This window comes from Dermochelys coriacea, chromosome 5, assembly GCF_009764565.3.
Source record: "Dermochelys coriacea isolate rDerCor1 chromosome 5, rDerCor1.pri.v4, whole genome shotgun sequence".
NCBI classification, from domain to species: domain Eukaryota; kingdom Metazoa; phylum Chordata; order Testudines; family Dermochelyidae; genus Dermochelys; species Dermochelys coriacea.
In genome coordinates, this window is record NC_050072.1 from 21564412 (window position 1) to 21590535 (window position 26124).

At 40.5% G+C, this 26124-nt stretch overlaps 1 protein-coding gene across 1 annotated transcript in view; it reads left to right on the forward strand.

The window, feature by feature from the left end:
• NEDD4L (NEDD4 like E3 ubiquitin protein ligase) overlaps positions 1-26124 on the forward strand; it is a 366011-nt gene that overhangs the window by 74527 nt on the left and 265360 nt on the right. Inside the window, 1 exon segment of the mRNA XM_038403055.2 lies at positions 8995-9068. Within this exon segment, the coding sequence (XP_038258983.1) occupies positions 8995-9068 (74 nt within the window).

Below are 26124 nucleotides of genomic sequence, written 5' to 3' on the forward strand. Positions count from 1 at the left end.
AGAAGATCCCCATAATTAGGATAGTGCTTAGCTTTTTGTTATATTTTTTTTTTTTATAACCTCCCTTGGTATCTTCATCAACACTGAATCAAACCACCTAAAGTTCCTAGGTATGTGCTCTTCTGCTATAGAATTATGTTTTTTCTAAAAAGGCTTATGTGTAATTGAACAAGATGTTAATGAGAGAGATTTTATAAAAATTTAAGTATTTTACTTTTTGGTAAATTGCTATATTTTTGTTTGAAAGTTGTCTTAGAAATGGCTTGGTCTGTAACTTATTCTTGTAAAACGTAATTTAAATTAAACGTTACCCAAATGAAGCTCTCAAAGTAGTTATTACCAGGACCAGCTCTAGGAACCAGCAAAGCAAGCACATGCTTGGGGCAGCACAATTCTGGAGTGGCATTCCGGCCATTCTTTATGGGGGGCTGGCGGGCAGTTATGCTCTCGAAGCTTGGGGAGGCAAATTTTTTGCTTGGGGCGGCAAAAAACCTAGAGCCGGCCCTGGTTATTACAGTGTCTTTGTGCATTGTTTGGATGTTATCACATTTTGCTCAGGTGAGGAACTGGTTTTGGGGAGAAGGAGCAGTGTCTGGTATAGGACAAGAAATCCCCAGATATGGCCTAGCTCTGGTGTTCAGAAACTCCTAGAGCACATAAGGCCAGGAGGATGCTGACACTTGTTTACATCAGATTTAAATTTCACTTATGTAAAGAGTAATTCATTATCTGTTGAAATGAATAATGTTCTACAGTCTACTTTTCTGTACTCCTCATCGTAGTTTAGGATCCTGTTGTTGACTGTGGGTTTTGACAAACATTCAACTATTTTCGTTTTTACAAAAAAAAAAAATTGTATGAAGTGAGCTGTAGCTCACGAAAGCTTATGCTCAAATTAGTCTCTAAGGTGCCACAAGTACTGCTTTTCTTTTTTGTGAATACAGACTAACACGGCTGCTATTCTGAAACCTAATATTTCTAGTTAACAGATGACAAAAGCTTAAGGAAAAAGGGTAGGGTGTATGTGAGTGTTTGAGTGTGCGCAGGTGTGCAAACTTATAAATGCTTTTTCCATTTAAAAAAAGGAAAAAGCTAGGTAACTCTAAATTCTTGGCTTTCAAATGTGTATCTCCTTAAAAATACCCCAGAATTCTCTAAGGTACAATATTCTATCTTTTTATCCCTAAAGATGTAGATTTGTATTTATAATCTTAACACTATCATAAAGTCCTCTTTTCTATGGGACTGTCAGAAGACAGAAACATCTTTGGATCTTTCAATAAAGATCAAAACGACATATTAGCTATACCAGTGCTTCAGCTGAGGAACTAAGGCAAAGTAGTTATCACCTCTCTATGCTCTTTCTCAGGCATGGTCTAAACTACAAGGTTAAGTCAATGTAAGTTGCATTGTATCTATATTCAAATTTGTCTTTGGTTGACTTAAACTTCCCATGGCAGTGACGTAGTAAAACCACCTCCCCAAATGGTCTAGAGCCATGGTTGACCTACTGAGGAACGAGCGTAGGTGCATGACGTGTTGATGCTAAAAGTCCTCCAAGCAGCTGTCTCACAATGTTGTGTTCCCTGAAACAATGTCCACTTTGGTCACAGTTTTAAACTCCAGTGTGCAGAGGTCACGGAGATCAGAAGCAGGTCCCTGCATGTTTTTGAAATATCTTTGTCTGATTGTCCATCTTGACGAGAAAAGCTAGCAACTTACCCTTGTTGGGTCCAACTGCCCAACTGATCTTTCTGGCTCCATGCACTAGACATGCTCCTGTATGGAGTAGACAGAAAATATTGGATCTCCTGGGTCTGTGGGGAGAAGAGGCTGTACAAGCACAGCTATAGATCAGCCCTAGAAACATGGACATCTACAAGCAGATTGCTTGGTAGTTGCAGGCAAAGAGGTATGACAGGGATTAGCATCAATGTTGTGTGAAAGTGAAAACTGCACCAGGGATACCACAAGGCCAGGGAGTGCAACAAGAGATCTGGTGCTGCACTGTAGACTGCTTCTACAAGGAACTGCATACTGTACTTGGCAGAGACAATACCACCATTCCACAGAGCATTGTGGATATGCTGGAGGAATCTGAGCTAGAGATCTCTTCTGTGAACAGTCAGGAGGAGGTGAAGTGGGGGAGACATGGCAGGGACTCCAGCAATGCCCAAAGCCAGGACCTATTTGAGGTATAGCCAGTCCTGCCTGGCAAGTGCAGATGAACCCGATGAAGGGGAAGGGAACTTGAGTGAGTATGTGTGTGCATGCATTTCCTTACAATGTTTAAAGATGGTGCCTGGCCCGTGTGTGTGTGTACAGATATAGTGCCAATATACGTTGCCACTTCCCTATACTCGTACTCATGGAATAAGTATTGAAATATTATTATAGCTTCATGCAACTGAAAAGCCTCTTCTCTCTTCCTCTACTTCTCCTTTCCCCTGGCAGGGTGTGTGCATCATGGATGGGGCTGCAGAGTAGTATTGTGTGGAGGTGCTCCAACACTGAAGCTTTTAAGTATTTCTTATTAGACGTGCTTATGGGTTTAACAGAAAGGAGTCTTTGAAACTTTCTTTTCCCTCTCCCTTGCAACTGTAAATCCGATGATATTTCTGACACAATGACCTTGGGGGTGCCCCCGTTGTGCCCCTGATGAGGAGAAAGAAGAGGACTAGAGAGGATATGTTCTTTGAGATCCTGCAAGCCAGTGCTGTATTGGACTGCAAATAAAGGGCTTGGAGAGCCAATATGACCAATAGTAGGGAGAGAGGAGGACAGGAAACAGGACTAGAGTCCTACCAGGACAAGGAGAGGAAAATGCACTGGGTCATAGTAAGTCTTCTCAGGCAGCAAACCCAAAAGCTGCAGACCCTGGTTGACCTACTGGTCCAAAAATCAGAGTCTTCACTGTTTGCAGTCCTTGTAGAACCACATGGCGTTACGCCCTCCACATTCACATCAGTACTTGTACCACTCCAGGCTGTGGGACAGCAAGGAGAACCACAGCTTTACATATGCTGACCTGTGAGAACCACAGTTGGTGTATATGTAGCCACAATGGACTATGTTTGTGCACTCAAATGGATTTAAATGTTTACTCCTTTTCTTATTTAAAAGTTCCACCCCTGTTAATTTGTTTAAAAAAAAAATTGTATAACATTGGATGTGGGTTTTTGTTTTTTGGGGGTTTTTTTTTTTGCACATTGATTTTTCTGCACTGTTTTTCTATGCAATAAAAGTCTATTTTTGGAAAATCAAATCTTTATTAGTTTTACAGCAAATATTGCAGAATGCAAACCATACTTGTAAATGTACACTGAGAGCCACATAATTGATAGTTTCAGGAAAATACCCAGTCATAGCCATAAACATACAATAATCACTACACTGTTGTTAGAAGCACCCAAAACTCCAGCACAGAACATGACTGTGGCTGATTGCTAAAGTGCCTTATAGTGATACTGAGCTCCCTGAGGCTAACAAAGAGAAGGTTATAGAGTGGAATCAAGTCATGCCTTAGTATCTACATGGGGAACAAATGTTTAATAATCATAGAACTGAAAGGAACCTTGAGAGGTCATCTAGTCCAGTCCCTTGCACTCCTGGCAGGACTAATTGTCTAGACCATTCCTGATGTGTGTGGAGATTTTTAAGAGCAGGTTAGACATTGGAGATTCCACAACCTCCCTAGGCAATTTATTCCAGTGCTTAACCACCCTGTCACTTAGGAAATTTTTCCTAATGTCCAACCTAAACTTCCCTTGCTGCAATTTAAGCCCATTGTTTCTTGTCCTATCCTCTGAGGTTAAGAAAAACAATTTTTCTTCCTCCTCCTTTGTAACAGCCTTTTACATACTTGAAAACTGTTACCATGTCCCCTCTGTCGTCTTTTCCATGCTAAACAAACCCAATTTTTTCAATCTTTCCTCATAGGTCGTGTTTTCTAGACCTGTAATCATTTTTGTTGCTCTTCTCTGGACTCTCTCCAATTTGTCCACATCCTTCCTGAAATGTGGTTCCCAGAAATGGACACAATACTCCAATTTAGGCCTAATCAGAGTGTAGTAGAGCGGAAGAATTACTTCTTGTGTCTTACTTACAACACTCCTGCTAATACATCCCAGAATGATGTTCGCTTTTTTTTGCAACAGCATTACATTGTTGACTCATATTTAGCTTGTGGTCCACTATGACCCCCAGATCCTTTCCTCAGTACTCCTTCCTAGGCAGTCATTTCCCATTTTGTATGTGTGCAACTGATTGTTCGTTCCTAAGTGGAGTACTTTGCATTTGTCATTATTGAATTTCATTCTATTTTCTTCAGACCATTTCTCCATTTTGTCCAGATCATTTTGAGTTTTAATCCTATCCTCCAAAGCACTTGCAACCCCTCCCAGCTTGGTATTGTCCGCAAACTTTAAGTGTACTCTCTATGCCATTATCTAAATCATTGACGAAGATATTGAACAGAACCAGACCCAGAACTGATCCATGCGAGACCCCACTCGTTATGCATGACTGTGAGCCACTGATAACTACTCTCTGGGCTCTTTAAACTAGCAAAGAACAGTATAACAATACCATTGCTGGAAGTTGAAGCTTGACAAATTCAGACTGGAAATAGGGTATAAATTTTTAATAGCGAGGGTAATTAACTTGCCTTTTGAACATCTTACTAAAGGTTGTGGTGAATCACTGAGAACTCTTAAATCCAAGATTGACTGTTCCTCTAAAAGATATGCTCTAGGAATTATTTTGGGGAAGTTCGATGGCCTGTGTCATATATGAGGTCCGATGATCACAATGGTCCCTTCTGGCCTTGGAATCGAAGAATTAACCCATTGTTGTATGGGTCATAAGTGATGATCTCTTTAGCACTCTTTACAGACTCGTGGTGCTATTTAATGGTAGTTTTGGTAGAGCCAGGAAATGGAAACTTGTGTGTTATGTTGGGAAAAGCAGACTATTAATTTATCACTTTTGAAAGTCTCAAAGCTCTATATTTAACTGCCCAAAAAACAGACTCTACTTGATTTTTTTGTATATCAATAATGGCAGTTACAAATGTCTTTCCTATAGTTTATCCTTGTCATGCATTACCTAAAACTCCTTATTGCAAAAAGTGCTTTATGGAGTGGTGCCTTTATTGGAACATCTGTTTTTAAAGACATGCAACTGGAAGCAGTATAGTGAAGAAAGAGTGTACTTTTTGAGGTCCAATCAGGAAGAATGGTGGGACAAGTCTTTGTCTTTGAGGATTTACTTTCATTCAGTTTTCCCCTCCAATGTGGGGAAGCAGAAGGATAAGATTTCAATGAACACTGCTGATCTAGAAAGTATGTGCCACATGACAATCAAATATTAGTATTATTAGTATAATCAGGTTAATAAACTTTTAGCCATGAAAATCAAATCTCCCCCCCCCATCTTCCATTTCAAATTAGTACAAGCTATACACCCTTTGAAGTCAATGAAGAGACTCCAGCTGACTTCAAAGGAAGTTTGATCAGGCCTTTAATTTGTGACAATCTCATAAGAACAACATGTCCTTGTAAGATTGGTTATTGCAGTTCCTTCCTAGGAGGATAATAGTACTTCAGATGGTAGCAGACTGTTTAGCTCACTAATTTGAATGACCACTATTGTATTATTTCTGCTTTTCTGTTTGGTACATAGAACTTAAACTTCATGTTCATTTGGAGGGGGGGAAAAAAAAGCAAATAAGCTACAATGTAATACAAAGTTCACCTTGCCCCTTGCAAACAATGGGCATATCAAAAGTATCTGGCTGATTGATTAAACAAAGTTGTGATTTGTTTGAGAATTCAGTATAATTGCACAAGCTGGACTTACTAAACTTTTTTTTTAAATTGTTTCATGTTTCTATGAAAACTATAACCAACTTCAAGCACAGCTATATGCGATACCTGTGCTTCTTGGGGGACAAAAACTGGCAGGTCTGAGACCGTTTCTCTCTTTTAGCACACTGTGGGTCAGTCTTTAGCACTATGCATTGTCTTGTGTGTGCTTTCTTTTAAAGATGTCGAGAGGCTGAATGCAGCACAAAACCTCTTTAAACCGTGCATTTAAAGCTTCCAATTAGTACATCTCTTGAACTGGTGTGCTTTGGGAGTTGCCAAGTCCCATCCATTATTTTAACTTTCTTCACTTAGGAGAATTTCAAAAGTCCTTTGAATGGAATGATACTTTATAGTGTAAGGAGGGGCAAAATACCACCACAGTATAAAGCACAGTAACTGCTGACTTTAGACATAATGGTGGAAACCTTAAATAACAGTTGTGAGTTCAGGTAGCTGTCTCACTATAAAGTCCTGTGTGACTGTCCCTCACTACTTATCAACGTTTATCATGTCTTTAACAATGATGCCAACCGTAAGCCCTCTTGTTACAGTTTATCCCACAATTATTTTCTGGCATTCTTTCATGCCTGCCCCCTTTGCCTGAAAGAATCTTGTGCTTATCTGCACGGGTCCCACCCATTCTAAATGGAAGTCACTTTTGAAGACAGTCTGTTGTAATGCCCATAAGAAAATTACGGACACCTCCATCCTTGTAAACAAATTAGGATATGTAAAATACACCCAGTTCAATATCTAGTAATGTAACTGTATATAAACTACTTGCCCCTCCACTGTTTTGGTCACGTTCCTGTTTAGATTGTAAATTCTCTGGGTCAGGGATCGTACTTCCTCAGTTTGGAAAGTACATAGCATGCTCTGAGTGCTGTTGGAAATCAGTAATAATAAAATGAAAAGTCCAAAACTCCATAAGCTTCGGAAAGGTATAAAAATCCTCAGGCTTTTGGTTGTGAGGCATCCTAACTATTGGGGGGGGGGGGGAATTACAAGGAAGCTTTCCCTGCGGGCAGGTTATACACTCACAGCCTCTGCTGGTTTTCTTCCTTTGAAGCATGTGACTCTGTCTGCTGTCCGAGGCAAGATACTGGTCTGCTTTTAGAATGGACCTCTGGGCTTCCTAATCTCATGGAAGTCTTAAATACAGGTTTAATGGATGGATTCACTTTGTCAGCTTTCTAAAACAAATTGAGTAGGGTTAATATGATCACGATGGTACAAACCTGTGAGAACTTCACTGCTTTCTGAACAAGCTATGAGCAGTGGGTGTCTCAGTTAAAATAATTGAACCTTAGGGTCATCCACTATTATAAGGTGGTTGCACGTAAAAAAAAAGTGAAATTGTACATATGATGGCAAAACCAGTTTCAATGGAATCTTTCTCAAAACTGTTTGTATTACTGTAGCACCTAGGAGCCAGGCCCCAAGCAACATTTAGCTGGGCACAGGGCAAACTCATAACAATGGGCTGCCATTCCATCCCACACAGATACAGAAGTACAAACATACTCCCCGAGATTATATACGTAACACTAAGTCAAACTTAAATATCCATAATTTAGCCTGACTCTTTTTTCCTCATGGTGAAGGGCTTGTGGCCCTCTTGCCGGGCCCCTCCCTTGGACCGGGCTCTGGTAAAGTGTATCCATTTCCCCTCCCCCCACCACACTTTTTACTTGGGGTCTGTCTAGGAGCCTTAGTCATGCACCAAGATAGTGTACAAACACAGACACCCTTCCCCCGCCCCAAAAGTGTCTGCCCCAAGGAGCTTGCAACCTAAGACGAGACAATAGGTGGACACAGGCAGATGGGGAGTACAAGGAAACAGTAAGATAATATTGCTCAGTATGACAGACTGGACTTAGCACATGAACCTCCTAACTGTTACCAAGGGTTTTGTAGGCATCGCTGCAAATGAGAGTATTTTTAAGGAGGGGTTTGAAAGAGGATTCTTTTCATGTTGCTGACAACCTTTTTATTTAAAAAAGGCTGGCCAAAGCACAGCGCACAAAAAAAGCAGTGTCAATATTGATGTTCAAAGACAGTGTAATGTGTCAGCATGATCAACTGCTGTGCAAGGTAATGAGCTGGTAATCTGCATTTTCAGAAACTGCCACACAGGTCTCTGAAAAGTTATTTTTAAGCTTTGTATCTGCCAGAACACAGAATGTCCTTTATTTCAGTGGTTCTCAACCTTTCCAGACTACTCTACCCCTTTTAGTCGGAGTCGGATTTGTCTTGCATACACCCAAGTTTCACCTCACTTAAAAACTACCTACTTACAAAATCAGACATAAAAATACAAACGTGTCACAGCACACTATTAGTAAAAAATTGCTTACTTTCTCTGTATGAAATTTTAGTTTGTACTGACTTTGCTAGTGCTTTTTATGTAGCCTGCTGTAAAACTAGGCAAATATCTAGATGAGTTGATGTACTCCCTCAAGATCTCTGTGTACCTCCAGGGGTACACATACCCTTGGTTGAGAAACACTGCTTTATTCCTTTGCTTTTGGAAAATCTAGGGGCAGGAGGTTGGAAATCAAGATAATAAATACTTGCAATTTTGTACCATATCTAGATCTCACTTGCTGTTTCTGTGTGTTTTTCTTTTCTCATGCGCTGGTACTATTAAATGCACGTTATTTGATTAAAAGTGATTAAAAATATCACTATTGGCAATTAATACCAAAATAAATGTCCTTTTCAAAATCATATGACCTTGTATTGAAGAGATTAACTTGAAATGTGAGAAGCAGGAATTCCTGTGGAAATTCTCTGGATCATTTTGAGATTTCAAATGGCCCTCTTATGCAAATAATCCTTCCCATCCCCTCTCCCCCTTTCAATAGCCTGGCAGTTATATTCTTGCCAGCTTTTGCTATGGCTAAGAGCCCTTCATGTCTCTGTTTGTCACTGTTCTCTGGGAGCTGAACTTCCCTCCATAAGGCTTTCAGAATTTAACTCAGGATTGAAAAATAGACCAGACTCCTTCTATTCAGAGACTCTCAATTCTTTCATGTTTGGGAAGTAGTGATCTCGAACACCTTCAAAGGTCACTTGTATTTGCATGAGTAAAACACCTTTCTTTTTTTCTTTCCTATTTTATTAGGACGAGTCTCGACTTCTCAGAGTTAAGGTTGTTTCTGGCATTGATCTAGCAAAAAAAGACATCTTCGGAGCCAGGTATGTGTGTTGCATAAAAATTTATAGTACGGGCACCAGAGCAATTTTATAGCTGTTTATAAACACAGTGAAAGATTCTGTGATGTGATTGCAACCGGTGTAGATCATGGGATGTCTGTTAGTAGGCTAGCAAGCAATTTAGTCTCGCATTCTCTGGGATAGGCCCTCCCACACCACAGAGTAGTATTCTCCAGTTTGTTTTCTGCCTCTGCGATAAGCACCACGCAAGGAGATAGCTCAAGTTTTGGTAGTGATTTTAGATACTGTATTTAAAATGACTTTTTTTTTCCTTCCCTCTGATTTTAAGAAGGGCAGAAGGCATGAAGGATGCAGTAACTCACTTTAGTTTCTGATAAAGCACCATTCCTACTATTGGTTTCAGCAGCAGTTGTGCTGGTGTTTAGATACAGAAGCCTGATAGGATTGTTGCACTGTGATTTATTTTTTTTGTCTGTTTTTGTTTTTTGGGTGTTTGAGGGCACTGGGGTTAGGGCAGTCAATTTTATCTAGATGTCATGGGTACGGTTCCTGTGTACTCTGCCTTTTAAAAAGGACTGGGTTGGGGAAACCCTTCAAACCACCTTCATGTGGGAGAAGACTAGGAAGTAAATAGTAAAAAGTAACTAGGGATAAATATAGGAGAGGGAGAGGAATTATTTAAGCTCAGCACCAATGTGGACACAAGAACAAATGGGTATAAACTGGCCACCAGGAAGTTTAGACTTGAAATCAGACGAAGGTTTTTAACCATCAGAGGAGTGAAGTTTTGGAATAACCTTCCAAGGGAAGCAGTGGGGGCAAAAGATCTATCTGGTTTTAAGATTCTACTCGATAAGTTTATGGAGGAGATGGTATGATGGGATAATGGGATTTTGGTAAGTAATTTATCTTTAAATATTCAGGGTAAATAGGCCAAATCCCCTGAGATGGGATATTAGATGGATGGGATCTGATTTACTATAGAAAATTCTTTCCTGGGTATCTGGCTGGTGAATCTTGCCCATGTGCTCAGGGTTTGGCTGATTGCCATGTTTGGGGTCGGGAGGGAGTTTTCCTCCAGGGCAGATTGGAGAGGCCCTGGAGGTTTTTTTTTTGCCTTCCTCTGTAGCATGGGGCATGGTTGACTGGAGGGAGGCTTCTCTGCTCCTTGAAGTTTTGAACCATGATTTGAGGACTTCAATAGCTCAGACATGGGTGAGGTTTTTCATAGGAGTGGTGGGTGACATTCTGTGGCCTGCGCTGTGCAGGAGGTCGGACTAGATGATCAGAGTGGTCCCTTCTGACCTTAGTATCTATGAAAAAGTGTTAACATGAAAAGAGCATGGAAGAGACCATGCTGATGTTTTTGCCAAATAGGAAGCCTTCGCTTCCACAGGAAGGGCCTGTTTAATAAAATGCAGATTTAGTGAAGTGAAAGATTTATCAGGCTGAGGAGTCCGCACTTATGCAGCCATTTCACAGATTTTTTTTGTTTTTTGTTTTTTTTCCCCCACCTGCTAAGTGTTTCAGGAATCCCTTGAATATTCAGGCTCACAGTTCAGTTAGGGTGAGAATTACAAAAGTATTTCAACTGAAGACTGTGTCTGGATGGAGAGAGAGCCTGCCAGAGGGCATAAGCCAATTTTCACACAAGTGGCTACTACCTGTCAATCAACATACAGTGAACAGACCATGGTCTGCACTGATGTAACCCCAAACAGGGTGACAACTGGCAGAAATAAAAGCTGTAGTTAAGTGTTTCTGAAAACACACTATGGAAAGGCTGCTTTGCTTACTTGCAAGTTTTCTTTTTAAAATTATATATTTTAAAACACTTTTTTGCTCCCAGCCTAGTCTTATGTTGCATGCACTAAACCAGTGGTTTTCAACTTTTTTTTCATTGGTGGACCCCTAAAAAATGTCAAATTTCAAATGTGGTTCCCTTTGGAAATCTTAGATATAGTCCACGGACCCCCACGGGTCTACAAACCACAGGTTGAAAACTACTGTTGTATGGTAAATGACAACCTTTCACGGATCTCTTAGATGTAGATTGCAGACCTCCAGGGGTCCGCAGACTATATGTTAATAATCACTGCACTGGACAGCCCAAGCCAAAACTTGCAGTCCTGAAGGAGTGTCCACTTAAACATAAAAACACTCTCTCTGAGAAGTGATATTTCATGAACGACCATGCGAATTAATAGGATGGGTATATTTGAGAATTTTTGGAGTGTTCCTAGAAGGTAAACAGGTTTCAGAGTAGCAGCTGTGTTAGTCTGTATTCACAAAAAGAAAAGGAGTACTTGTGGCACCTTAGCGACTAACAAATTTATTTGAGCATAAGCTTTGGTGAACTACAGCTCACTTCATCGGATCCAAACCTCTGGCAGACCGCTGATAGTGCGGGAGTGAATTCTACAGTCAAGGACCCTTCACAGAAATCATTCAGCCAGCAACCCCCTTTTTTTCAAGTCCTCTTTAAACTGAGTAAGTTCTAGCTCGAATATCCTTGCAGACCTCAACCATGCTGCATGAGGAAGAGGTAGTTTCCAAGCCATTTAGAGCTTTTTAGGTTAAGACCCACAGCTTGAATTCCACCAGAAAAGTTACTGGCAGCCAGTTTAGTGCTGACGGTAAAGAAGTGGACTCCATTACTCAACTAACTCTCTAGTGTCTGAATGTATTAATGAGCCTCCCTATGGATTATTGTGTTTCTTTAATTATGCAAAACTGTAGTCCATAAACTTGATTATCTAGTTTGAAACTACTTAAAAGCAGTAACTGAAGGTTTAATTACCTTTTGATTTTTTGTGTGTGTGAATCTTGCAACAAACATTCCTTTGGTAGATGTGTGCAGAATGTGGTAAGACAAAGCCCTTTCTTTCTTTCCCCTAAAACTGCTATTTGAAATAGCTTTTGACTGCTGATCATAAGCAACAAAAAAGTGGCTCATATTTAGAAGTGATCAGATACATAGTGCTTGCTGAGTAGATTAGTAGCACTACTGTTCGTAGTGTTGGCTAACTTGCACTACCAGAGTAAAATTGCTTGCACATCCCCCTTAGCATTTATCTCATGGGAGGCCTTTCACCTACTCTTGCAGCTGAGGGTGAGATGCTGCAGTAGCAAAGGGAAGAGGGAAAAGGGGAACGCGTTCTGGAGGAGGGTGTTGTGGAGAATGGAGAAAACAATTTCCATTTAAAAAAAAATTAAAAATAGAAAAATATTTTGTTAACTTTGGGTTTTCATCTCTTTAATTTGGCCTCCAACATTTTTGTACTGGTATAGACAATGATTGGCTTCATGTATTTAATTGTCGCAAATGAAGAAACTAAATCTGGCCAAGTTCTAACTAACTATGACCATTCATGTAGTTCATTTAAAAAACAAAACAAAAACTAGTGTTTGGGTTGGCCAAATTCTCTTATCATAGAGAATGTAGTGGCAAATTTAAAAAAAATCTGAGGAAAATGAAAAATTCCTTAGCGTATATGTAATTCTTTACAGGATACGTGGGAAGTTTATAATTGAATCCCTGGCACTGTAATATCTCATCAGCCAAACCTCTCATATTTAAAATGCCTTAATCAAAAGAGAGTCTGAAGTTTGCTGAAGAATGGATAAAACTCAAAAATCAGTGTTCTATCTTTCAGTTCAAATGCTTAAGCTGTGTGAATTGGCAATGAGTTCTATTGATATGGCCCTTAAATATTTAAAGTAACTTTTTGTCTCAAGTCCAGTAGGGTTTTCATTAAGCTAAACAGTTGGAGTATGTTTTTAACTTTGTTTGAAATAGATATTTGCTAAAAATGATATGATGTGGCATCAGACATTATCAATTTTACCGAAATGCTTGCACTGCTGAGCTGACAAGCTTTTCAGAAAGCTTTTTGTGGGAAAAGGTGTTTTGTTTTTGTTTTTTGTTTTAAATGGACTTGCACTTTCTGCTGATAGTTTTATAGTCATGGTGTTTGACTCAAAAATATGATTAAGTTGCCACAAATATCTGTATCATTCCAATGTAATCGTTAGGCATACCTCCCCTAAAAATTATCATGCTGATAAATTTGTGTTGAGTTAATCAATGAGGAATGGAGCTCTACATTACTTATGCTGTAGAACCTAATTTCAAATAAATGTGGCTGGAGGAAAAGTCTGAAATTCTAAAGCTTGTTAAATTTTCTGAAGCATGGCATATGTGTCAGATCTCCTAAAATAGCACTCAAATAGTCATATCAAAGAGGGTGGTGTTCTGTTGGTAGTGGGGGGGAACACGCACATAGCATAACTCTGTCGCCTGTTTAAAAAAAAAAAAAAAAAAAAAAAAAATTTTGGAGGGGAATCGTGATGGGATAATCTTTCAGCACTCTGTCACTGGTTCAAATCTTGTCTAACTCGGCAGCAGCTGAAAGCCATTGTGACACATTTAGTTTTGTGAAGTCTGTGGATAATCAGTCTAGCTGCTGGGTAGTAAGTGTCCATGTCATGGAAAAGCCCCACCCTTTTTGGCGGACTCGGAGAACTGAACTGAGTGGGCCACGTAGCCTGAACCATCCTCTTGTTTATAGGTGGGAGAAAGCACAGAGGTGGAGAGCAATGAATCAAAAGGGTAGAGGTAGGAACAAAGAGGGAGTTCCACAAATTAGTTCAGTGCCTTTCTCCAGAAAGATCTGATAGTGCCAGGTTCTATTTTGCAGACTTCTGGTGTAAATGCATATGATGGTGTCTGTATTTTGTATAGCGTGCTGAACCCACCCTCCTCGTGTGGTCCAATCTCTGCAATGCAGGAGAGGTGGTGCTCGTCCTCTCTCCCCCATTAAGAGGTGGACTGGTGGATGTCCTCTCTGCCTCTTCACGTGTGCTCCAGGCCTGTGGAGCCTCTACCTCCCCTTCTCCTGAGTGCAGGCACCTGGAGGGAAGGTGGGTGGACTCTTTCCTCTGGCTCCCCCATTGGCTAAGTCTGGCTCTGTCTCCGCCTTTTGGCTGGTGAGTGGAGCTCTTATCTGGGCAGCCCCACATGGGAAGTAAAGGTGGGGTGGGTGAAAGCAAGGGCTGTGGAAAGCCATTTGAAGTGGGAGGCATAGATTCTTTTCCTCCCACCTCTGTCTGATGCTCCTTGTCCCCTCTTAGGTGCCCTTTCCCATTAGCAGCTTGACACCTCGGGACCATGAGCCCCTACAACCCCCCCCCCCTTTGTAAAGAGAAATTATGCCTTGCCAATCTATTAGAATTCTTTGAGGGGGTCAACAAGCACATGGACGGGGGAATCCAGTGGATATAGTGTACTTAGATTTTCCGAAAACCTTTGACAAGGTCCCTCACCAAAGGCTCTTAAGCAAAGTACGCTATCATGGGATAAGAGGGAAGGTCCTCTCCTGGAGCATTAACTGGTTAAACTTAGGAAACAAACAGTAGGAATAAATGGTCAGTTTTCAGAATGAAGAGAGGTAAATAGCGGTGTCCCCCAGAGGTCTGTACTGGGACCAGTACTGTTCAACATATTCATAAATGATCTGGAAAAAGGGGTAAACAGTGAGGTGCTAAAATTTGCAGGCGATACAAAACTACTCAAGATAGTTAAGTCCAAAGCAGACTGCAAAGAATTAGAAGGTATCTCACAAAACTGGGTGACTGGGCAACAAAATGGAGATGAAACTCAGTGTTGATAAATGCAAAGTAATGCATGTTGGAAAACAAAATCCCAACTATACATATAAAATGATGGTGTCTAAATTAGCTGTTACCACTCAAGAAAGAGATCTTGGAGTCATTGTGGATAGTTCTCTGAAAATATCCACTCAATGTGCAGCAGCATTCAACAAAGTTAACAGTGTTAGGAAACCATTTGGAAAGGAATAGGTGATAGGTAAATATCATATTGCGTCTATATAAATCCATGGCATGCCCACATCTTGAATACTGCGTGCAGATGTGGTCACCCCATCTAAAAAAAGATATGTTGGAATTGGAAAAGGTACAGAAAGGGGCAACAAATATGATTTGGGGTATGGAACAGCTTCCGTATGAGGAGAGAGAAAAAAGACTGGGACTTTTCAGCTCAGAAAAGAGATGAGTGAGGGGGGATATGAGAGAGGTCTATAAAATCATGACTGGTGCGGAGAAAGTAGATAAGGAAGTGTTGTTGTTTACTACTTCTCATAACACAAGAAATAGGGGTCACCAAATGAAATGAAATTAATAAGCAGCAGGTTTAAACCAAACAAAAGGAAGTGTTTCTTCACACAACGTATGATCAACCTGTGGAACTCTTTGCCAGAGGATGTTTTGAAGGACAAGAACAGGGTTCAAAAAGGAACAAGATAAGTCCATAGAGGTCCATCAATGGCGACCCTATCCTCTGCGTGCCAGAAACTGAATTGGTGATGGGATGAATCACTTGATGGTTACCTGTTCTGTTCGTTCCCTCTGAAGCACCTGGTACTGGCCATTGCCGGAAGACAGGATACTGAGCTTGATGAACCTTTGGTCTGACCCAGTATGGTGGTTCTTATGGCGTGAGGATCTGCTGCTGTTGTACACGTGAGCACTTTTGGGTGAACTGGCTTCCCCCCCCCCCCCCCACTAAAGGCTCAGTTTGGAAGATATAGGGAAAACGTCACTCCATTATGATACACCCACACACCATACCCTTGCCACTACAGGACGTCACTCCTCATGTTGGTGGGGCATCGTTGCAATCAGATGCTGGCTGTATACATCATGTGCTCTCTGGATGACTGAAGGCCGTCAATTTCCCAGAGCTTTCTTTGTCTCCTTTCAAAAGAGAAAAATATTGTTTGAGGAAGAGCTGCTATTAAATGCTCTTTGTGAGGATGGCAGTCAGATGACCTACACTAAATATTGATACACTTATTACCTCTGGAATGAGTGATTCAAAGTGTTTAATGAAATGGTATTTTGAAAACCAGCATTAGAACTGCATAATTACACTCATAGTAGCTGATAAGATACTTCAAGGTTGTGTCATGGCAGTATTTAATACTGGGGCAGAATAACGTGAATACTACTGTGTGCCTATGAAAGGTGCCTTACAAAACATGTTACATCTTACATATACAACCAACTCAATGGGCTTTCTTTTAAGTATTTAATATCAGGAATTGCTGCTATGGATCATAAGTTTAGACATTAAAAATTATCACTTGCAAATTGTTGGAGTTCGAAAGTCCTCTTTTTCCACTGATTACTTATGAAGAAAATCACTATCATTTCGAGTACTTGAGAAAATATTTTAAAACAAGTTGGACTCCATAATTTTTTTTTTAAAATGAAAAACTGTAACTGCTTTTGGTCTGTGGTATTGCAATTAGGCTGTAATTCAGGATATTGGAGAATTGTTTGGTTAAGGTGATCCATTGTACAAAAAAATACAGATTGGCAGTTAGAATAGCTGTCATCATTGACATAAGAATACACTCCATTGGAATGTAAAGTTCCATTTCATAGAAGTAGCTAAATTGGAGTGGTTTCTAGGTGTGTCGGATTTCTTCCTAAGCAATTAGTTAACATTGAAATAACTAAAAAGAAAAGGAGTACTTGTGGCACCTTAGAGACTAACAAATTTATTAGAGCATAAGCTTTCGTGAGCTACAGCTCACTTCATTATCTCTCCTCTGTTTTTTCCACCAAATGCATCCGATGAAGTGAGCTGTAGCTCACGAAAGCTTATGCTCTAATAAATTTGTTAGTCTCTAAGGTGCCACAAGTACTCCTTTTCTTTTTGCGAATACAGACTAACACGGCTGCTACTCTGAAACCAATTGAAATAACTGTGTCTCATCTTTTTTGGTCTAATCAGTATGGCACAGAGTTTTTAAAAAAAAAAAAAAAGCGCACATGGGATCTTAGCTATATAACAACTTTTAAATATTATAAATCGATGTCTAGTGAAACTCAGTAGTTTTGGATGGAACATTGCTAGCTGTGCACTGGGCAATAAGAGAATGTTAATTGAGCAGCTTTGCTTTTGTGTAACCATTATTGCATGAGCACTGATGCACTTACATATTTTACAACTGGTTGTTATTGAAATTAAAGCATTATTATTTGAATAACTTTTTAATTCTGTCTGTAAAAATGATTGTTACTGTAAATCTTTAATGAGTTAAATTATTGAAGAAATTCATACTCTTGTTTATCATCCAGTGCAAATTATAAAACCATGAGTCATAAACGTGATACACACTGAAAACAGTGCTGTATTTATTTTTTTATGTATGTATTTGTATTGTGATAGTGCCCAAGACTTCTGTCAGGATTGAAGTCCTAGTGGGTTAGTCACTGTACAAACACCTAGTTCCTGCCTCAGAGAGTTTGCAATGTTAAAATATAGTCTCATGTCCTTACGGTGTTTACTAACATTTCAGTGATGTGTACATGATCTTCTCATCCTTTTCTCCCTTGTCACGCTCCCCTCCACCCCCTGTGATGAATTTCCCCCATTCACTGCTTAAGTGAGGCTGCTATGGTGGTTCTGATGACTCTGCCAGTAATAAGTATTTACAGGATCATGCTGTAAATCTGTTTTCTAAGTTTATGAATAGAATAGATTTGATCTATTTTTGGAAGTGTGGAACGTAACTCTATTAAGCTAAGTGTTGTCTATGTGGGGAAATGGATTCATAACTATAGCGGAATAATTATTATACTGTAGTTTTGCCAGTGAAATTATTCTGCTATGGCTAGGCCAATCCATTTCCTCATGTAGGCAGGACTTTAATGTAGAGGTATGAGTGCTTAGCAGCCCCTGAAAGTTAGGGCCCATGTCGCTAGTCCAGTGCAATACTTTACATTAATTAGCTCAGAAAATGAGATCATCATAAATCACATGTTGCAATTCTGAGTGATTTACTTTATGTAGTTCCTCTCTCCTGCTGTCTTGTTTTTGCATCATATAAAATTTTATTACCATTTTTTTAATTTGTTTATTACAAAGATAAACATACTTTAGGGATTTAACATTTAGTCATCTTAATTCAGAATTATTAAAAAGTTGTGTTTGGGTATCTATGAGATCTCTGAGGATGGAATTTGGTTGGATGTATTGGTGGGTTATTTGGCATAATTATGGGCAAGTCTTTTTTTAATAGGTGTATGTATACATGAAATGACTTCAAAATAGAAGTCCAATACATGCATTATTGGCTGTACGAAATTACAAAATTGTTATGCTGACGTTCTTACTCTAGCAACTTTGGGAAGAATGGAGAAGTGAGTCTGGAAACCGGACTAAATTACTCTGCTGCTACTTCCAGACTCTTTTAGGAAAAATAGCCAAAATTTTATGTATAGCATATCTAAAAGTTTTTTAAAATGAAAAGGTTTGCAACAGAATAAAAAAAAAAATCCTCAACAGAAACTAAATTTTACTTCTAACTGCATCATTGTTCAATATATGCCACCAGTGAGTTCACTGATATACAACGAACAAGTAGAAGTAGTCCCTGCTCTGAGGAGACATCTAAAAGGTACAACCAGGACAGCAAGCTTTTATTTGCCCTACATTTTCTGCTTAAAACCCTTGGATTAGCTTCAGTGCGGGGAGCGCTAGAGCCAACAGACTCCCAGGTTGCTGCTGGCATTTTAAGAACAGAATGTTGAGCAAGTCTGTGTGGAAATGTGGCTAAATTCTTCTGGTTACGTCAATTCTGTTCTCATTGATTGCTGTTGAAGTATCAGAGATCAGGGTTGAACTAGATGACCTCCTGAGGTCTCTTCCAACTCCCTGCTCAAGGCAAGCCCAACTCCAATTAAATCACCCCAGCCAGGGCTTTGTCAGCCGGGCCTTAAAAACCTCTAAGGATGGAGATTACACCACCTCCCTAGGTAACTCATTCCAGTGCTTTACCACCCTCCTAGTGAAAAAATTTTTCCGAATATCCAACCTAGACCTCCCCCATTCCAACTTGAGACCATTACTCCTTGGTCTGTCATCTGCCACCACTGAGAACAGCCTAGTTCCATCCTCTTTGGAACCCCGCTTCAGGTAATTGAAGGCTGCTATCAACTCCCCCCACTCTTCTCTTCTGCAGACTAAATAAGCCCAGTTCCCTCAGCCTCTCCTCATAAACATGTGCCCCAGCCCTAATCATTTTCATTGCCCTCCACTGGACTCTCTCCTATTTGTCCACTTTTCAATTTCTTTCTTTTCCAATTTCACTCATTTACATGGGAACAAACCAAAAATAACCCAGCTGAAGTCAGGGTAAAGTGAGTGCAGGAGAAGAGATCAGGTCCTTGGTTTTTATCTGCCAGAACAAGATCCTCTGTTTGTAGAGCTCATTGCTAGTCTGTGCTACAGGACCTCGTTCATTTCACAAATGCATTCTTGCTTCTTTCACAAGCCCCTTCTGATATCTTGGCTCCATCTGGAGTTTGCTGCTTTTGACTATAGCATCACCGCAGCACACTAAGAGTAGAGATGTTTTCTTTCCTGAACAGCATTCAACACAAGCAGAGAGGAAGTAGCCAATGGTATTTCTCTATTATCATCATAGAATATCAGGGTTGGAAGGGACCTCAGGAGGTCATCTGGTCCAACCCCCTGCTCAAAGCAGGACCAATCCCCAACTAAATCATCCCAGCCAGGGCTTTGTTCTGTCATCTGCCACCACTGTGAGAACAGCCTAGCTCCATCCTCTTTGGAATCCCCCTTCAGGAAGTTGAAGGATGCTATCAAATCCTCCCTCACTCTTCTGCAGACTAAATATCCGCAGTTCCCTCAGCCTCTCCTCAGAAGTCATGTGCTCCAGCCCCCTAATCAAGTAGCACATGTATAACAACTGAGAAAAGAAAACTTGGCTCACAGGTGATGACATATATTTATACCTTTATATTTACCAGGGCTCCCATCATTGTTAGTTCTGTCCAAATAATGGGCAAAGAAGCCTGTCATGAAGTCCCCAGAGGTCATGTTAGCTTGGAACATAATTTTTAAATACACCTTTCTTCCCACTGTTCATTTCCTCTTGTATAATAAAGGACTGCAGAAGGCAATTGAGTGACGTGAGTTAGTGTCAAGAAGTTTAAACTACTTGCCTACACAAATTCCTTTTTTAAAATGCACGAGTACACAAGAATTAGCTGTTCAGAACACCCTAATAAGGAACTTCTGTACAGATTATATTCATGGGAGCCTGAGCTCCCTCTGGTGGCTAATTTAACATATACATTTATCTTTTACTTTAGCTAAAATACATAGACTGACTTTTTTTAATAGTTAACGGTATATTCAAATCCTGTTATTATTGTCCTTGCTAGTATGATGACTTCTTGAAACTAAAAATAGATTAACTCACATTAAGCACGATTTTTTAACAGTGAGGTTAATTAACTACTAGAACAATTTACCACGTGATGTGTTGGATTCTCTATCGCTGGCAATTTTTAAACCAAGGTTTAACTAGAGCATTTTTTCTTTTTCTTAAAAAAACAACCCCCCCCCCCACAACCGATCCTCCCAAACAACAAAAAATCAACGCCTCCAACCCCCACTGATTGGTACTACATTAAAAAGTGGTTGTGCTTTTATTTTTAATGCAACCAAGCTTTCTGTAAAACCTCATCCAAACAGGAATTAATTCAGGAAAGGCCTGTGGTTTTTGTTACTCAGGAGGTCAGGCTAGATGATCCCTTCTGACCTTAGAATCTATGAAACCCTTAATTTAGCAAAATAACATCATCATATGGGGTGTGTTAAAAATATTCTTATAACCATTATCTTTGGACATGAGGGGTTGAGCAAAAACACCCTCAGGACAATGCCAGGCTGACAAAAGAGTAACTAATGCTGTCAAAATTAACATTGTAGTGTCACAAAAACAGAAAATATTTAAGTGACTGTTTGTGATTCTATTACAGTATTTAGTCTAGAGGGCCTTTCTGCAGGTGAGGCAAAAAGAGAGGTTATGTCTACAGTGCAATTAGATACCTGTGGCTGGCCTGTGACAGCTGATTCAGGCTTCCCAGGTTTGGACTGCAGGGCTGTTTAATTGCGATATAGACGTTCATAGGGTGACCAAACAGCAAGTGTGAAAAATAGGGACAGGAGGTGGGAGGTAATAGGAGCCTCTATAAGAAAAAGACCACAAAATTGGGACTCTCCCTATAAAATCGGGTCATCTGGTCACCCTAGATGTTCAAACTGGGGATGGAGCTGAGGCTCTAGGACCCTGCGAGGTGGGAGGGCCAGAGCTCTCCAAGCCTGAAGGTTTGCACTGCAATTAAACATCCCCTTAGCCCAGCCCAGAGAGCCTGAGTCAGCTAGCATGGGCCAGCTGCTGGTGTCTAACTGTAGTGCAGACATACCTAAAGTGTACAATTCTGCAACCCTAACTCAAATGAGTAATTACTTACTTGAGTAATGATTGAATCCAAGAGGACTGCTTGCCTAAATAGTAATTATTTAAGTAGGATTAGACAGGCTGAAACCCTAAAGCTCACGCTTCAGGAACATAAGATATAACCTGGAAGCCCCAGGCTGTTGAGCTTTGCCCAGCTCTCTCTATCTTAAAACTGAGTTGTTTGCCCCTACAGCACCTCTTAGGAGGCTGTTCCAGATAAAATAGGAATTAACTGTGTTTAAATTTAAAAAACAAAACAAACACACACAAAAATAGCCCTTCTCAAATGTTAAAATGAGAGAATGTGCTGAGGTTTGACGCAAGAGTGCATGTACAGAAGGAAAAGGGGTGAGGTGGAGAATTGAGCATGCGTGTGAGCAAAGGTTATTTTAAAAGAAGGTAAGATATTCTCAAGTTATCTAGCCCTTGTAAGTACGTGAGCTTTACCAGTATTGCCTGCCCTCCTCCTTCTCTCACCCACTATTTGTTAAACCCACTTGTGCATCTGGTTATAATAGGGGTGGGTGGTTGGTTTTTTGTTTTTTGTTTTGTTTTTTGAGGTAGGCTGGTGATGGCTAAGCACCACTTTGGGATTCAGGAGCGGTGGGTTCATTTCCTGGCTCTCCTATGCTTTCTGTGTGAACTTGATCTCTGTGCCTCAGTTCCCCATCTGTAAAATTAGGATAGTACTACTTTTTTTCCTGCCCTTTTACTGGTCTGTTATATGGGGCAGGACTGTCTTTTTGTATAGTGACTAGCACAGTGGAGGCCCAATTCTGATTGGGGAATTCTAAGCACTATCTGATTACAAATAATTTGATAATATCAGTTATTCTGATCCACCTTTCAACCCAGCCACTTGTTGTTTGGCATATTTCTTAGAAACATTGTTGCAGAGGCCAGTGTTGAAGAGGGATTTGAAAAGAGGGCACAACAGTGGCTTTAAGCTAAAAGAAGTGCATTCAAAGGGGCACCATGGAAGATGCATGTTTCAGAGTAGCAGCCGTGTTAGTCTGTATTCGCAAAAAGAAAAGGAGTACTTGTGGCACCTTAGAGACTAACAAATTTATTAGAGCATAAGCTTTCGTGAGCTACAGCTCACTTCATCGGATGCATTTGGTGGAAAAAAAACGTTTGAAGTGAGCTATAGCTCACGAAAGCTTATGCTCTAATAAATTTGTTAGTCTCTAAGGTGCCACAAGTACTCCTTTTCTTTTTATGGAAGATTCAAGCATTTAGGCAAGAAGCTGAAAAACGGGTGGTCAAGGCTGGCATTGTGAGTGGAGAGGGAATGCCACTCAATAGGAAATTGACTGATAGTAAAGTTAGTGATGTGTGTAAGAAATCTTTATTTTTAGAGGTTGAAAAATGCAGGTTAATTCTGGATACTGTAACAAGAAGGAAAAAAATAAGAAAATTTAACAACCATGGAGGTTTGAGGGCAATAAGGTCTAGATACGTATGTATTAAATTTATACTCTAGTGCAGGGGTTCTCAAACGGGGTCACAAGGTTATTACATGGGGGGTTGTGAGCTGTCTGCCTCCACCCTAACCCCGCTTTGCCTCCAGCATTTATAATGGTGTTAAATATGTTAAAAAGTTTTTAATTTATAAGGGGGGGTTGCCCACAGAGACTTGCTATGAAAGGGATCACAGTACAAAAGTCTGAGAACCGCTGCTCTAGTGTGTGTCTGATGGTATTACATAAAGTGGTTGTGCTTTTATTTTTAATGCAACAAAGCTTTCTCTAAAGCCCCATGTCTGCTCTTAGACTCATAGATATTAAGGTCAGAAGGGACACTATGATCATCTAGTCTGACCTTCTGCACAAGGCCACAGAATCTCACCCACCCACTCCTACAATAAACCTCTCATCTATGTCTGAACTATTGAAGTCCTCAAATTACTGTTTAAAGACTTCCAGGAGCAGAGAATCTTCCAGCAAGTGACCCGTGCCCCATGGCACAGAGGAAGGCGAAAACCCCCCAGGGCCTCTTCCAATCGTGAAAAATTCCTTCCTGACCCCAAATATGGCGATCAGCTGAACCCTGAGCATGTGGGCAAGATTCACCAGCCAGATACCCAGGAAAGAATTCTCTGTAGTAACACAGATCCCACCCCATCTAACATCCCACGCCATTGGGCCTATTTACCATGAATAGTTAAAGAACATGATTTTGTCAATTAATTGATATCCCATCATACCATCTCCTCCATAAACTTGTAGAGTTTAATCTTGAAGCCAGATAGGCTCTTTCCCTGCCCTGCCCCTGCTCTAGCCAAGCCAGCCTGTCCCCGCTCCCCATCTGCCCCCCTCGCCAGGGTTCTGTTGCACTTGAAAAGTTGGGTAATACAGAGATGGGGCTACTGTGAGCAACAAAGGGTATGACCCTCTATGATGTGTAGGCAGCAGCAGAGGGCACCAGAGGGCTTCATCTGCCTGCAGCACCAAATGGAAGCTTTGTGGGCCTGATTATAGGGGCATACAGGCTTTTCTGGCTTCTCAATTGTCATAAAAATCAGTAGGGTTCTGCCCATTGACGCCTAGAATATACCCTGAAATGTTGGAATGGATCAGATGTAGTTTTCAAAAGTTACCACATTACATAAAAATAGGCAAACAGCAATGATCATTAGTTGAATATAGGGCCTTGCTTTGCTCGGCCCACTAGTAGGCATGATAGAAAACATTTTGAGGGGTTTTATGAAAAGTTTTTAGCTATCATTTGAAAATTTGTGGTGAACCAATTTTGAAATGAAAACTTTTCCTTTTGATTTGAATGGAAATTAATCTCCCCATCTCTTCCTTCCCCATCCCTTTCTTTCCAGCTTATTTCATTTTGAATCATTTTGTTGAAAAAGAATCTCATGAAACTATTCATTTCATGCAAAAAAAAAAAAAAAAAAACTGAAAGCATTCCCATTTTTCAGCCAGCTCTGCTTACTAATGTTCTTCATGTATTGATTTGTTTGTAGATCTTACCTAATTATGGGCATGCAGGAACCTATTGGGGAAGTTCACAGGGCAAAGAGTCAAATGTTCAAACAAATTCAAGGTGAAGAAGTGGCTCTAACTGACGGAATTAGTGTTGTGTGCTTTTTTTTTTTAAACATAGCCTTCGGAACAACTGAAGACAAACGCACATTTCAGAGTGAACTGAATTATGGTATAAGTAACACCTGCTATTACTATAATTGAAAGAAGCAAAATAAGGAGAGTATTTTCTTCTACTTTGAGAATTTGACAGCGCTGTGTGTATAGTCAGCTTCGCTGTTTCCCCTATGTTTACAATTGGTGTGGGGTGTTTTTTTTTTTTTTTTTTTTTGGTTTTGTTTTGCTTTTTTGGGCCTTTCACACAGTGACAAGGAGAGAAAAGAAAACCTTGACAAAATAGGAAAATGTAGTTGTGGAACCACAGAAAGGGTGAAGTGAAACTAGTTTGAATTTATCTAAGTTGACGAATTCTAAATTGAAACTGTCCCTTTTTGTCAGGTTTCAGAGTAGCAGCCATGTTAGTCTGTATTCGCAAAAAGAAAAGGAGTACTTGTGGAAAGTATTTTCCACCAAATGCATCCGATGAAGTGAGCTGTAGCTCACGAAAGCTTATGCTCAAATAAATTTGTTAGTCTCTAAGGTGCCACAAGTACTCCTTTTCTTTTTGTCCCTTTTTGTGTATTCAAAGTGCGTTGTAGCTGGCACTCACCTGAGTGGATCAATAAACTTTGATATTGGCTTCTTTTGAGTTTTGATACCAAGGCACGATATTTGGGATGTTAGTCTATCGTGATTGGAAGGGAACTGAGCCCATGTGATAGTTAATGGGAGTGGAGGAGGTCTAGTTAGTGAGATGCAGTCATGCTAGTCAAGGAAAGTGCAGGCCCCTTACTGAATGAGGGAGGCAATCTAGTGACAGAGGATGTGGAAAAAGCTAATGTACTCAATGCTTTTTTTGCCTCTGTCTTCACGAACAAGGTCAGCTCCCAGACTACTGCACTGGGCAGCACAGTATGGTGAGGAGGTGACCAGCCCTCTGAGGAGAAAGAAGTGGTTTGGGACTATTTAGAAAAGCTGGATGACAACCAGTCCATGGGGCCGGATGCGCTGCATCCGAGAGTGCTAAAGGAGTTGATGGATGTGATTGCAGAGCCATTGGCCATTATCTTTGAAAACTCATGGCAATCGGGGGAGGTCCCGGACAACTGGAAAAAGGCTAATGTATTGCCCATCTTTAAAAAAGGGAAGGAGGAGGATCCGGGGAACTACAGGCCAGTCAGCCTCGCCTCAGTCCTTGGAAAAATCATGGAGTAGCTTGTCAAGGAATCAATTCTGAAGCACTTAGAGGAGAGGAAAGTGATCAGGAACAGTCAACGTGGATTCACCAAGGGCAAGTCATGCCTGACTAATCTAATTGCCTTCTATGATGGAGAGAACTGGCTCTGTGGATGAGGGGAAAGCAGTGGATGTGTTGTTTCTTGACTTTAGCAAAGCTTTTGACACGGTCTCCCACAGTATTCTTGCCAGCAAGTTAAAGAAGTATGGGCTGGATGAATGGACTATAAGGTGGATAGAAAGCTGGCTGGATTGTCGGGCTCAACGGGTAGTGATCAATGGCTCCATGTCCAGTTGGCAGCCGGTATCAAGTGAAGTGCCATTAGGCTTGGTCCTGGGGCCGGTTTTGTTCAACATCTTCATTAATGATCTGGAGGATGG